The sequence below is a fragment of the Melanostigma gelatinosum genome, assembly GCF_949748355.1.
Source record: "Melanostigma gelatinosum genome assembly, chromosome: 17".
NCBI lineage: Eukaryota > Metazoa > Chordata > Actinopteri > Perciformes > Zoarcidae > Melanostigma > Melanostigma gelatinosum.
In genome coordinates, this window is record NC_136650.1 from 11328670 (window position 1) to 11344301 (window position 15632).

Consider the following 15632-nt stretch of genomic DNA (forward strand, 5'->3'; position numbering starts at 1 on the left):
TGTGCCACGATATTATAGGTAATGCGATATCCAATATTATGTAAATGCATCTTGCGGCGCTGACACTTAATGAAAGCAGCTTTAAGACAATTTTCAGATGCTGCATTAAAACATGCAGTTAGAAATGCAACTTTTAAATGCAAATTCATGAAACTTGTGTGGCTTCATATGCCAGAAAACTGCATTCATAAACATGAATTGACTAAAACATATTTAGTTGCACAAAATGCATGTTATGTACTATTTAAATTTAGCCTGTGATACTTAAGGCCTCATATCCTGCAAAGGACATGGTGCATATAATCCTAACTTTATATGTGGAAACCCTCCATCAATTGTCTTGTCAAACACTCATCTGGGCGATGCTCGAGGAGGGGAGCCTTGCTGTACAGCGAACAAATCACAACAGTGGCTCATTTTGCTTCAGTGCCAAATTCCCTTAACAACCTACACCTTTGTAGGAGAACGTCTCCAACATAAACTGGTAAAATGGTTCCTAAAAAATTTAAGACAACTTTCACAAGGACCCGGTGTTCGGATACAATTATTAGGCACATCTTAAATGTTCTACCTTTGTACTCATCTCCAACTTTGGCTGAATTTACTCACTGTGTCGCCGGAGGTCATCTGGCCTACAATGCATCACCTTAACAACAGGTTCAGCAAGACCCTGCCCCCCCCCCCCCCCCACACACCCACACCCACACCCACACCTGAGCAACTCTGGTGAGTACGAACAGCTGGTACAGACCCTCCTGCCTGTGTTGCAGAATAATATGCAGGCTGTAAGGTGGACGACCAGCTTCAACAGCACGATTAGGGAGCCTCTCCAGAGGCCAGCTGCCACCAACATTTGGTGAACACTTCACTGTGAGACGGGGTAGATATCGCTTTACCTTCCGCCCACGCATGCATACAACACTTACCCAAAATCACAGGACTTCCTGGTGACGAAATCTTGACAGCTTAGTTACATCTGTGGTTGCAGACGGAATCCGGTGGGTTTCCAGGGCACTTGGGAAGGGGCTGAGGTTCCAGGTTTACTTACTTCTCGGGACAAAGGTAGAATCAGTTTGTGCAAACCTGAGAGACCGTTTCCAAATAAAAGGCCAGTGTTGTCCACTTTGAGAGACAGTCGTGTTTCAATCATCAGGCCAATTGCATGTGTTCAATGTGGGCAGCTCCTCCTGTTCTCACCTATATGCTGCAGTGTGTCCATACATGCCTTTGTGAAGGGTGAATGCTGTTGAGGAAAAAGGTGAAGCTGGCTGTCACAGGGGTCCCGTCACCTTTAGCTCAGTCCATCACGGAAGCCAAAGCTCGCCTGTCAGCAGTGGCTCTGTTGTGCAGCTCAGCAGCTCTCCTCTGCTTCTCCTCCCTCTCTTCTTCCTCTGCTCCCTGTCCTCCAACTCTATTGCAATCCAGGAACTGAGATGTGATCTCAATGCAGTTTCCTCGGCAATGAAGAGAATCTCCTCTGAACACGGGTTTTGTCATCTTAGTTGTTTGTTCTGGGCACATGTGAATTCAAACAGCCCCCCTGCGTCGCTTTATGATGAGGGAACGATAAGAAGTCCTATTAGCGCGTTTGCTCTGAAGATCCACGGAGCCAATTAGTTCATCACATGTCACTTAGGCTATATTTACATTGAAAAACACCGCAGAGATTCACGAACCAACACACGGGTGCTGCATGGTTACAACTACTGCACGTGAATCCCCCCGATTACCGATATCAAAATGAGGATAATTATCAAGGCGACGCTGTGGGCTACGCCAACTCAAGAGCAGCGCGCGGACCTGCTGCAAATTGGGCGCACTAAATCACAAAAAGCACAAAAAGAAACATCCCAGAGGCTTTTTTTGCAGGCGGTATCCCGATGATATGCTGCAGCATCTGATTCATGCACATTTTTTTTTTTGACGCGCTCCTCGCTTCTTAGCTCGGGTGATTTTTATCTTGGTAAGCGGCTCTAGTTCACCCTGCGTGGCATAACGACGTCCCCAAAATCCAGCCGTTCATAACGAGGAGGGGGGTGTGGGGGGGGGGGGGGAATCCGGTGGTAAATTCACGCAGTTTGTCCTTTGCGCTCTTGCAGTCCGTCACACCTAATTTTGATTGAACGGCAGTGCGTGAAAAAAAAAAGAAAAGGTGGCCGGTAAACGTTGAAGTCGATCCCTTGAGGGCGGAGATAGCGCGTGAGATAGACAGAAACCAACGCCTCCAAATGCAGCTCGAGTCCGCCCTGCGCTGTTCCGTCTCAGAGTTTGTTACACACGAAAATAAAACTAAATGATAACGGCCGGCCGCCCACTGCGCTGCAAATCACGATGGGAGTACAACAAAGGTCATCCAAGTTACTTCTTGAATATGTGTCGTGGGCTGAATGTCTCACACAGTCTTATTTATAGTAGGGTTGCTGCACTGCTGATAAGGCTCAAGCTTGCACACCTGAAATATTTCCATACAATTATTTTTTTGATGCTTTTAAAGCTTGAGGAACCGTCAAGACGTACAAATATTATTTCATGTAAAGGTTTTATTAAGACAGTGGTATGTGAAGCTGCATGGTGTATCTGTTAACCAGAGGACCCAAAGGCTCAGAGTTTAGAAATAGTTTTTGGATTTGATACGAAAAAGCACATGATAATAGACATGTTGTGCCCATTGTGGCCCTAATACCATCAACATCTAGTTGCTTACATGATGTATGTTCCAAAAATGTATGTAATATTTCAGCATAGGAATAATGCCCCTAACTCATTACTATTGCCAAGGATAGATGTATCACATGGGCCATTAAAGTTCATTCAAATCAGCCACAGAGACAGATTCAGATGTTTTCAAGTCTATAGTAATACAATACTCACATGCCTGTGTGTAACATTGAGAGAATTAGTGATCGTCAGAACCGTTTCTCTGGTCCATATACTCATAAAGAATAATTAAATTCAAAGCAGCAGAGGCAGAGATATACCCAGACTTTTAGTGGGCGTTCAGACTGATATCAAACCTGCCTTTCAACTAAATGCTGCGTTGGTGGGGGATGTTGCTTCAGGTACAGTGAGACATGACATTCGATCAAGTCCAGTTTGAGTAACAGACCAGTTAGTCCCTAGTGTGCGTCAAGGTCCAAAAACAGTGGATGTTATAAGTTTCCCATAAGTCAACTCAATAGCATCTATTCTTCAACTGCCCCTGTCTGGTAAAAGCCCGTCTTTCCCGATGACAAGTAAACTGATCCTCATGTAAGCAGCGGCGTGTCTGTCCTTTTAGCTTCGGCTGGATTTAAAAATGAGTTTTTGCACACAAGGAAGACTGTGGGTTGAGTTGCTTCACAGATGTTTACATATGTGTGGAGGAGGAATAGAAGCAAAACCCAATAACTCTTATAGTGTACATATGGGCATGTGACAGAGTTGGAAAAAATGTGAACCTGTCCTTTAAGGTGCTCGGTGTTGGATTTTTTCAGTCTGTGGGTGACTCTTTTGTGTTTTAATATTCTCTAATCCCTTTAATTAACTGAAAAAAATGCCTAACAGTCCAAAAAACACTGTCCATATAGGTGCAAAAGTGTGGAGGCACCAGCAATTGTTATGCTTCAAAGCATTTTGTATTTTGATACCTGCAATGTAAACATGTTACATGAATGTGTTTTGCTAATTGTTATATCCTGAATGTGTCATCGATCATTTCGTGGGCATATATAAAGACTGTGTTACATAAATCCCGGTTAAAGACGGTGTAACCCGGTTGTTTCTTCGTCCGTCTCACAGACATGACGCTGGTGGATATGAAACGGTTAGAAAACTGAGATGTGATTAAAGATAATCTTTTTACCTAAATGTGAATACACCTCTAAATGAATCATTTAAAGGTTGGATCTGTTAAAAGTGCACAAACAACAATGCATTACGCTTACTTACTCACTATGATCCACTTTACAACAGTATAGGATGCAAGACGAGATTGGATGGGGAGAAGCAAACATCAGCTGATGTCAAAGACTAACTTTGGGACACTGGAAAGCACATGCAGTCTTCACAAATACACCAAAAAAAAAAAAAACATGAACTGGAAATGAAACATCCCACTCTCACACAGAAACACATACATCTCCATGGCAACTGATAAAGAGTAGCAGCTCTGCAAAAAAAGAAGCGATTGACAAAGCATGAAGAAGAACTTGGATGGTCAGCAAGAAACAAATCGATTGGGGGGGGGGGGACAAAGGGGTGTAAGCAGAACAACAAAGGCCGTCATAGAACATGAGTAACGTGATACTCGTGTAAACCGTTTGAATCTACAAAGAGTAGAAACTAAAATGATCTCAACCCAATTTTACTTGAAGAAAATTGAGGTTATTTATGTATTTTTGGGGTGTGGGGGGGTAGTTACAGGCTATACGCTTCATGCGAGTGTGGTTCAAACTGTACATTTGCTCAATCCAAATGCTGCAGAATTAAAAACAAGCGGAATTATTTGAGTAAAATAAGAAGGAATGAAAGTTGAGCGGATGTTGCAGATAGAAGAGAGCGAGAGAGAGAGGGAGGGAGGGAGAGAGGGAGGGAGGGCAACAGAAGAGGGGAGAGGACAAGGGAAGGAGTGAAGCTCGGAGAACAGCACAGTCCACCACCTACACTCGTCTCCATGGCAACTACCATACTAGAACCAGTGATAATGCGGTTCCCTCTCCGCCGATGCTGAAAACTGTTCAATTGGTGGCGTATGCACCGTGCAGTATGTGGGAGACAAAGCTCTCAGTATTCTGATGTTGCAGATATGATATGACAAATGCTTTCAATGCAACGCATCTAAAAGAATAAACTAGCAGCTAAATATCTTCTCTTATTATATTTTACATCCTGTTACATCCGTCGATCCACCAGAGACTCTGGCTTTAGCCCGACATTGAATTCATCATCATCGCTTTCAGGGATAACTTGTTCTTTTTGAATTAAATGTGTTTTCGTTCTTCGCCAAGGCAAGTGGCACAGTGTGTGGGCAGCAGTTGCCTTCAAAGAACAAGTATAGAGGTTGATAGAATTAAAAAGGCATGATGAAAATAAATGCCTTTTTCTCCAATCTGGCTCCTGCTTGTTGCTGCTGGTGGAAAGTCACACCATGACAAAACCTTCAGACGTGGCTTTGTGCAACATCTTCTTTGTAATCTTGTGTCCTTAAAAAGTCAAGTTGCACTCTGCTGAACACAGTTTGACCTGGGGCGTAAATGCGACAACAAGATGGGCACACGATGCGTGCTAAATTACATATCTTACTTACATATCTTACAGCTGGTGAGATCATTCAAGACAATGTGTCTTTGCTACATGGCTGGCTGCTTAGCTCGACGCTCCGCTCAACATTATCAGGACATTAGAGGAACAGCAGGAGGAGATCCGCTTGAATGCAACATGATCCTTTTGGCAGCAACATGAAATCTAAAATGTAGGAGCTTTCCTTCAAATGGTAAAAAATTCCTGCCCGAACCATCTGCTGAAGACTAAACTCGGTCGACTCGGCAAGACTCGTACCTGAAACTCCAAAAGGAACTCGCGGTCAGCTTCACCAGTCAGCCATGACACCGTCAGCCTCACCAATCACGTCTCCGGCTGAAGTGTGAAAGTCACAACTGCTGCTGAAACAACAACCTGATCATAGAAATAATGTGAAAGCTACTCATTGTGTTTGAGGAGCGTGATTCTGGGTGAAACCTGGGTGACTAAACATCTACATTATGTTTGCTCCCCTGTGGGGTTTTTTGTTATGTAACACAGAGTGGTCGAGATGGCCGAAAGCTACGGGACGCTGTGCAGGGGAGAGCTTCTTGTTCAGTGTGAGGGGTCAAAGGTGACACGCTAGACAAAAAGCTCAGCGGAGTTCAAAGGAACCCTGTAGCTCTGCGATTGTGCCCCGAGAGAATAAATAGAGAAAAATAGGAGTTTTCTTCGCTGTGACATTCAAGACTGGCTCTGAAAACAATTTTCTGTTATTTACCAGGAACAGAAATAACACCTTTTCTAATACTCACGGGCGACTCAAACTTATTCAAAATGCTTGTAAAGTCGACTGTCTGGCTCATTCAGACACTGTAATGTGATTTATGTGACGGATTAAAGCATTGAACTTTGATGAAACAGATGTTTGCTATCAATAACAAACCATACAAGGTATTTTATATTTGAATGCTTGTTCTGTTAAAATGTAGCAATGAACGACAGCAGGGAGGAATTACAGCTTTGAATGCTTTGATCAACTGTAAATGAAACTTTTGGGTCATCTCAAGTGATTTCAGTAATGACATTCGACTGAATGCTAGATTAAGGTTTTGAAAAACAAATAGGAAATGTTGTCATTTGTCTTCTGGGTTTAGTTTTAATGAACTCAGGATGGACTTGAAGTTGTGAAGGCATCACAGATGGAATTCATTGTAATATGATGGATGTGTTGTTACAGGCTGTAAATCATGACTACAGATTTTAAAATATTGAGCTGCAAATATGTATTTATTGAGAAATATGAACATCTGTAGAAAATAAATATATTGACAGTAAAAAAAAGGCATTTTATTAAGAAAATGACGTGCAGATGGAGAACTACTTTTCTTCCAAAGCCAATCTGTACTTTCATCTACTCGTGTGGTTTCCGTTGAGAACGTGTCTGTTGAGAACGGGCCGAACGCTCGGCCTGTGGTGTCACTAGTTGCAGCTTTCTCGTGAATCGCTCAAACAAACAACCTCACACTCCACACTGCACCTCCTTGTGTCTTGAACAATACACCTGCCATGACATAGTTAGCCTCACAGCCCAAGTCGCGGCTACTCACGGCTAGAAACACAAAAATAATGGTATTGTTGCAGGTAATTCAGATTCAACTCACAAAATAGAACAATTGTAATATAATGCATTGTGTGCATGGTGCTGATAATGCCTCTTTCACTCTTCACTTGAAGTAAAAATGTAAAATGGAGGACTTTTACTGTGCCAATACTTTTTTTTTACTGTCCAAATAGGCGTATTAGTCACTTGTTTTGATATCCTGGATTTAATTATATGGTATTTCTATGTTAGTATCAAGTCATACACCGGGGAAATACAGATTTACTCACCCGTGTGAACGGGGGACTTCACACGGGTGAAATACAATCTGATTCTGCTTCCAGTGGGCTGTATGTTGACTCCAGGGAACAGAAGACCAGTTCGGTTGTAACATTGTATCCGCTCTCCGTTAACCATTTAACGTCAGTATATCTGGCACCCATGTGACTTTATCCGGCTTTGTGCACCACACAGCAGCGGAAGGAAGTGCAGTGAATGTAAGTCATGCAGACAACATGCTGGAATCCGCACAGGCCTGAAGCCCCGCCCCTACTGCTGCAGACACTGCAGTCATTTTACAATACACCCGCAAAGTGTGAAGGTGTGAAGGATGAACGGTTGTCGAGATATGCGAAGGACATATCCACATACGGCCAGACAGAGACTCCTGTAAGGGTCTTTATGCACAACATTCATTTCTTTAAACAGACGCATGTAAGACGTTTTTTGCAATTTCTAAATAATGTACCAACGTGTTTGGTTGTGGTAACGTTATTACGTTTTTTTACTTCTTGTAATTTCATACTGTCAAGTCAACAGCAGTACAAAAACAAAATCTGTAACACATTAATCACAGAGACTAATATATCCCAAAAACTCTAATCTCTGGTGCCATAGGAAGTTTTTATGGATGGAGATGAAACTAGATGTGGACAGCTGAGTGAAGAAGAGGTATTTAAGCCGTGGTGGTGTAGAGACTGCTTGTGTTTTTATAGGCACTGACTTGCTTCATGAATCTTTTTTTTTTTTTTTTAACTAATCTATGTTGCCATAGCGCTCTGCTTGAGAGACATTTTCTGGCGGGAAGCCTTGGTTGCAGAGGAGTCGAGTCCCGTCACCCCACCCGAAGTGTTTGGAAATCCGTGAGCGGCCACGTATTTGCGGTATGCTTCTCGGATGATGCGGAAGGCCCGTGTGTTAGCGTAAGGTATGTCAGTGACCGGGTCTCTGTACAGCGCAGCCTTGTGGGTGACGGGACAAACCTCCTGGACCGGCAGCGGAGGACTCGACTGGGCGCCGTGTGGAAAGGACGCCTCGAAAGCTTCGTCCTCGCTGAATGTTATATAGGTACGAGAGCACAGGCCTCCGGCAGCCTGCTGGGACGGTGTAGATGGGTTCTGTGGTGCCGTCTGAGGGACGTCCTGATCCAACCTTTAAGAACAGGAAATCATTACATAAGGCTACATGCTGTTGATTTAACAGTGTCACACTTCAATAAATACTGGAAGTCAATGCAGTTGAAGCAGACTATTCTAGCTGACAAAAACCTAAAAAGACATTTTTCCCGAAGCCAATTAAGCCTAGCAGTAGAGCACACGTACCCTTCAACATCCACGTTTTCTTCTTTCAGGACTGAGTGAGAGACGAGTGGCATCAGGACCGAATGGTAACGGATGGTTGGACCCTCAAAACGACGTTTCTTGTGGACGTGTTTCTTCTTGTCCGCCTCCAGACGTTCATAGTTCTCTACACACAGAAATTTAAATGAATAAGAGCGTCCGTATTTCCAACACAAATTCCACTGATGAAGTCCGATACACTGTTTGTTCATGTTAGTCATCGCTGTAACACACTACTAGTGAATCTACTGAAGCTTTGGCAAAAGTACTTGACACAACATTCTACTAAACACAGAACACTTGAGTCACATGACTAACGTGTTCTTACCTAAAGATCGAATGTTGATCTCGGCTGTTATTTTGGCTTCAGCCAGCAGTTCGTCTTGAGTAAGGGGCCGGTCCCGGTGAGCCCCTCTCCGTCGTCGGGGGGCGTCCTGGCGCTCTTGCAAGCGCAGGTTGGTCTTTCGTGTGTGTTCACTGGTGGACTGTCGCACAGACTTCCGAGCTAAAAAGAGATTAAAAGCATAAAGTAAAAAATAAAAACCTTAAGAGGAAGAATCCTCTCTAACTGACCCTCTGATGCAGTCGTAATGTAATCATCATGTGATGGTGTTTATGTTTTAAACTGTTCAAGTGTTTTTGGATCATTTATGGAGCGGCATCTGAAAACGGTGAGTAAGCATTTTGGGAGACCTGTAGCAATCTTACTCTCTGCAAAATCTTGGAATTCTGGTGGAATCCTCCTTTTGAGCTCCACTTTAACTTTCTCCGTCTTCTTCTGTTCCTCGGAGGGTTTTTTGGGTTTGGGTTTTGCCACCTTTATTGGTTCCTTGGATTAAACAAAGACAAAGAAATCTATTTCATTCATGTATGAATTTTTGTGTTCATGTAGTGAATCTGTCAATAAAAACACTCGTAAGTCACAAGAGCAGTTCATTTTATGCTGCAGTCATTTATTAAAAAAAGCTTCTAAAACATGAATGTACGCTGATAAATATGATTTAATTTACTTTTAATGCAGTAACTTGATTTAGAGTCTGAAGGCTGCTGAAGTAATTGTCACTACCTTATATGCTTTAGTGACCACTCGACTTTTCCTCCGAGGTGCATCGTCGTCCTTGTCGCTGTCCGGCTCGTCGCCCTCATCGATGTCGAAGTCGCTGTCCACCTCGTCCTCCGTGTCTGAATGTTCTCCGTGATACTCATCATCTCCCACTTCCTGAAAGGAAACAAGAAGGCCATTCTTTAGCAAAAAGCAACAACATTCAGAATACAACATAGAACTTGTTCAGTAGGTTTTCTATAAGTTGTATTTAGACTATTTTGTAAAGTTCAAACAGATAGCATGCCACCATTTTGGAGCTAAAACAGACTAGTGTATCATAGTGTAGCCGAGTTAAGTTCAGTGATGTGCGCTAAGCAAGGTTGGGTGTATGAGATTTCATGAGGGAGAATCTCTCTTTATCGAGCTATTCTTGTGAACCTCAGCTGAGATGTAAGTCACAGCTGCCCCTGCCAGAAAATTACCTCGACTGTAAATTGAGGATACAACTCAGAAAGTAGCTGCAATATCAAACATCGTTTAATGTTCTGACACACAACACAGGCCTTTCTCTCTCTTTAAGTGATGACGCATAAAAGGCTGGCACTCTCCTCCGGCCTTCACAGTTTGTCAGCTGTTAAGATAGACTGGGACAGGAAATTATCGAGTCGTGGTCACAGTTTCAGGTGAATCACATTGGCACGGTGGTTCTGATAACCAGAGCGGCTGCAGGCCTTAATTGAAGGCACATTATGCAGATGCATCCTTTGGTGTGTCCTTTCTATGTTAGTTAATATATACTGCATCTTTGAGCTTGTATGCATTTTACTCCTCTTACTATTACTAGAAACACATGCCAATGAATATTGGTCTCACGCTCCAAAATCTGCAGTCTGAGCAATTCATGAAAAGCCCATGTGGAAGTCCACAACCTTCTTAAATATTTGCTGTGGCATTAACTGCAGGGACGATGGCCTGAGCACAGTTAAAATGGCATCACTTTTAACACTACAGAGACTTCGAGGTGTTAATGCATACACTGAGCATTGACTCAACTTTACGGTGTGCGCTATGGTCAAAATGTATTGCAATGCAACTGTATAGTATATACTAAGGGGATTTTGTTGTTGTTTTTTCAACCTCATTCATATCAATGAGAGAATACTAAATATGGAGAATGTAAATACAAGACACCCCAATCAAATGATCTGCTACTTGACCTGATTACTTCTAATACATTCAACATATTGGAGTCAAATTCATGTTGAGTACTGTGACCGAGACAGACTTGTTTCCAATGTAAATAATGTATTACTGGGTGCTATGATTTGTAGCATAACAACTATATCTTGCGCAGGTATTCTGCAAGATAACGAATTGTCCTGCGGCACCTTTTTGTGGCCTCTTGACTAATTGTGGTGACTTATTTAAGGGGAAACGTCAAATATGTCCTTTTGTATGAATGCTTAATACAAATAAAATCAATTAAGTTTTCGATTCTCGTCAGTTAAAATCGAATATGATGTCTTCCTTTTGGGGAAATCGTTTAACGAACATTAAATCAGAGTATTCGTCCGAGACCAACACAAGCTAGCGGAGGGCTATCGTATCAGTTCACTGATACTCTGTCCGTTTGGTTACTCACATCGCTGAAGCCGCCATACGTAGTCTTGTAGAATTCATCCTCTTCTTCAGCATCCAATACCTTTGACATGCGGTTACCCGCAGTCTTTCTGGGCTCCCGGTCCACTGCCAGAGTCATGGCTGTGATATCTAAACAATGCTAACAAATGTTAGCTAGTGTGGTGCGAGCTTAACAGATATAGGTTATTTCGGGGCTCCTCTTTCAACTCTCGCTTCACTAACTTTATTATCTGTTCATATCCATATTTATTTAAGTTATGAATACTCCTTAAATTCACGCTTCTATGCAAAAAGAGTGTTTCCTATTAGCTTACTGCAATAATACAAGCTAAGTACAAAGCTAACCCATAAGACTTGCCGCTGTCTTCTTGTCTTACATCCGGTGCAACTGATGTACTTCCGGGGTCGAGAATTTCCAAATTATTTTCAAAATAAAACTGCTCAAATATTCATAGTTATTTATGCGTGTTGACTTGATGAAATAAACGATTTGTACACAACTGTGTATACAATTGGACTTGAAATAGCTTCACATCGTATTATTTATTTAAAAAGGCATAGGATGCACAACTGTTTTGCTTATGTTCGTCATGTTTTTCAATGGGCTACAACTGCATTGTGTTGTGTTGCATAGTGTAAATAAATGATCCTTGAATCTTTAAATTATTAATTTGGTCATCGGCTTGTTTCAAAGGAAATTAATGTTTCGAAGATACAACATCTTATATGTGTGCTCACTGTCTACCATTATGCTATACTTTAACTTAAATATCCATTTTTTGTGCTTGTCTTTAACATATAGCTATTGATATTATTAATTTAGTGTTAAAATCATTTATTTAAGGATCCACAGAGCAAACACAATGCTTACTAAAACAGATGTTTCTATGTATATTTTGGACCAACAACCACTGAAAAAGCACAACAAACAAAACTAAATTACATTTTTGAAAGCACAATACTTTTTGTATGCTACTTTTAGAAAGAAAACCAATGAAGAGCTTTATTTGGGAATTTAATGAAAACACACATTCTACACGAAATAATGAGTACAGCAGTAAGTGACAATACTAGTATTCGAGCAGACAATATCTAATAGAAATAGGTAGAAATGGCATGCTATATGCAAATATTGTGTACATTAACCTTAATATAAGGTTAACATGGTTAACATCTGAGGTACTTATTTCAATTAAAAAATCTACTATTTCAAACTAAATGTACAAAACCAACAAGTTCTTAAATTGCTTCCATACACGTTAACAAAGGCATAAACAACACGCAATTAACTGAATCATTTACATATCTTCATGTTACATGCATAATTAAATATTGCTTACTGTAGTTGCTTTGCATTCAGGCTTTGTTATAGTGGAGCTTGACAGGCATTAAAAAAAAGCTCATCAATTATGTCCCCCGCTAGTTTAGATGTTCCTAAAATGTAATTAAGTCATATGTCCAGAAGGGCTTATACCAGCACAATTCACTGTATGTCTTGTCTTTACTTTTGCATGATATGGGTTCTAGCTAACATGCTTACATTTATATCAATGAATCAACAGTCAGCTTCTGTTGGGAACAAGTTGACACGCTCCAAAATTAAATTAATTCTGTCTATGTAAATTTAAATAAAAGTTTTACATTTGAATGCACCAAGTCACATCACGTGAAAGTCATATTAGTTTCATGGTGAACCTGCTTGGCTCCATATAGTTGCCTTTCCCTCCGTTACTACTTGACACGGAGCTTCGCGGGACGTATGCTATCGTGGCTGTGTGCTTTAATTGGCCTTTACTCTTACTCCAGAAGAACATGAAGATGAAACATACGCTGACAGAGCTGAAAAATGACAGAAGCCCAATGGTTGCAGCTACCAGTAATGTCTTGACATCAAATGGGATATTCTGATTTCCATTCACACCTGGAGAGGCAGACGGAAAGGCAAACCAACCTTTAAGACGAAAGTGTTTTTTAGAAGATGATGGAAAGGCTCGGACATGAAGGCTGACGGGCAGGCTGTCATTTCCTGCCGCGTTAGATGCCACACAGAGATAAGCACCACTGTCTTGAGGTTGAGCGTAGCGAACCTCCAGCGTACCATTAGAGAGAACTCGTATTCTACCAATGGGAGATAGAGGTTTTAGCTGTGGGCTTATCCAGGTGACAGATGGCAGAGGGTCACCTTCTGCAATGCAATAAACCACCACCGTGTCACCTTGATCTACTCTCACTTCTCGAGGTTTGCGGTTCAGAATATGAGGCTGCCGACATGTGAGCAGGCCTGGCAGCTCAGCTTCAGTAAAGTCTAGAAAATACCATCCCTGCAATTGAACTGAGGTAGTACAAGTCGGTGGATTTCCACCAAAGTCCAGATATAGTCGCCTTGGCACCACCCACAGCAGACGGCAGTCGCATGCTAGTGGATTGTTATCAAGTCCCAGAGTTTTTAGGGTGTCCACTGAATGGAAAGCTCCCACCTCGAGTGTGGTGAGAAGATTTCTAGATACATTCAGCAATTTGAAATGAGCCAAACCCTTAAATGCTCCGATTTCGATACGTAGCAATGAGCCGCCTACCAGATGGAGCTCTTGGAGCCGGAGCAAGTCTCCAAACAGGTTCCCATGAATGTCGGTGATTGGGTTAAAAGAAAGGTCAAGGTATACAAGATATACAAGATGATGTAAAGGGATGTAGGGGACCGCTCTGAGCTTACAGTGTTTAATGGTTAGGGATGTAAGATTTAGGCCAAAGAGACTGTTTCCTGACAGGGTCTCCAGCCAGCGGCAACGAGTAATCACAAGTTCCTTGAGACGCTCTAGTTGACGGAACGAGTAGTTTTGCAGCGTGGCGAGGCCCAGTTGGTGAAAATGAAGACTTCTTAACCCACTGAGCTGTGTGAGCGCCTCTGTCGGCACAGCAGTGAGGTTGCAGCCGTCAAGGTGCAACTCTTGCAGACTGGTTAAGCCAGTGAAAGCTTGATGAGAAATAAAAACAATGTCATTGTCTGACGCTTCAATAAACTGCAGGGCAGTTAGATCATGGAACGTGAAATCTAGAAAAACAAGGATCTCATTGCTGCTTATGTCCAGTAACTTTAGTTTCTGCAAACCGGCAAACACTCCGACAGGAATAATCTTCAGGTGGTTACGAGCAAGACGCAGAGTTGTCAGTCTTTCCAAGCCGAGAAATGCTTCCACTTCAATTGTTGCCATAATATTGTCACTCAAATCCAAATCTAAAAGTTGTGGCAAACTCTGCACGCGCACCAGAGTCTTGATCTTATTCTGCGTTAGGTTTAGTAGTTTCGTGTTTTGTGGGAGAATGTCGGGCACTGTGGTAAGTTGGCCATCGGAGCAGTTCACCTGCTGCAGCACGGCGTTGCAGCGGCAGGACTGTGGACACGGCCGGCGTGTTTCAGATGACAATGCCACCCTCGCTGCCAACAGGTAGAGAGCTCCCCAGAACAGCCATTGGTGGACGGCAATCCCCTCAAACATCTGGTTGCCTTCCTGCTTATGAGAGACACAGCTGAGAAAGGAGTAAGAAAGGGGATATTTACTGACATCATATCAGTAGAAATTAGGGGAAATATGACTTTCTGCAACACATAAATACAAGACAGCTGCGTTAAGGTGTGGCTTTCTATTCTCTTGGATAACAGGAAGTAGGTTTTCTTGTTTGCTTTCTTGCTAAGTCACCGCCTCCATTCACTGACTGACATCAAAGGCAGCTGAAAGCGTTCCAAAGCTAGTAAGAGGGACTTTGAGCTCATTATGTTCACATTCTGTTCCCAAATGTCAAGGATGAACCTCCATGCTGAGGTTAATATTCTCTGCAGTGATAAGATACACTTAAAAGATGGTGTTGGCACCACAGAGGGCCACACATCGACAGTCAATTTCAAAAAACATATGCAAAACAAGAACAGGTTGTCGAAAGGCTGCTCACTGTTTTTGTTTTATTAACGCTGTTTGAAAGCATAAATGGGGAGAAAGTGTAAACCTGCACTATATGAGGCACAACATTGAGGACATGACTGCTCAATTATCTGCGCTCAATTACTGTAATAATCTCTCTCAAGGCACATTAATGTCAGAGTGACACATACCCCGTGGCATTTATTACATTCAACATTTTATATTTAGTTTATTTAGATACTGTGGTAACTGTGAAAGTAGATTGCAAGCTGAAAAGACCATTTATGCTTTTGACATTTTGTAGAATCTATTTAACAGGATTATAATGTACGGCAATGAAACATGGATTTGATTCAACTTTATTACCCCATCACCAAATACGAAACCAAATCCTATAAAGGGATTATCATAATCAAGAGATGATATTTCTCTCTTCTTTTCTATTTATTTTTTACCTTTTGCATATTTTCCTTTAAGATGCAACATATGAGATAAATTAAATTTAGTAGTTTCATTTCAGGAGGGGAAGAAGTGTATACCCGACTGATACAAATATGATCACCGTTGGTCTATTTAGAACTTATAAAAGT

At 41.9% G+C, this 15632-nt stretch overlaps 2 protein-coding genes across 2 annotated transcripts; both read right to left on the minus strand.

The window, feature by feature from the left end:
* Positions 1-6567: 6567 nt before the first annotated feature.
* On the minus strand, positions 6568-11484 carry vps72a (vacuolar protein sorting 72 homolog a). Its single transcript, XM_079287441.1, has 6 exons — positions 11127-11484; positions 9506-9658; positions 9148-9268; positions 8768-8944; positions 8422-8566; positions 6568-8251 (listed from the first exon to the last, which is right to left on the minus strand). Exons 1-6 carry the CDS (start codon positions 11241-11243, stop codon positions 7861-7863), a joined length of 1104 nt encoding a protein of 367 aa, XP_079143567.1. The 5' UTR covers positions 11244-11484; the 3' UTR covers positions 6568-7860.
* A 1314-nt stretch (positions 11485-12798) lies between these two features.
* LOC306791429 (leucine-rich repeat and immunoglobulin-like domain-containing nogo receptor-interacting protein 1) lies at positions 12799-14622 on the minus strand (the record flags this gene model as incomplete). Its single annotated transcript, XM_079288147.1, has 1 exon — positions 12799-14622. The coding sequence occupies one exon, from the start codon at positions 14620-14622 to the stop codon at positions 12799-12801; it is 1824 nt and encodes a 607-aa protein (XP_079144273.1).
* Positions 14623-15632: the final 1010 nt, after the last annotated feature.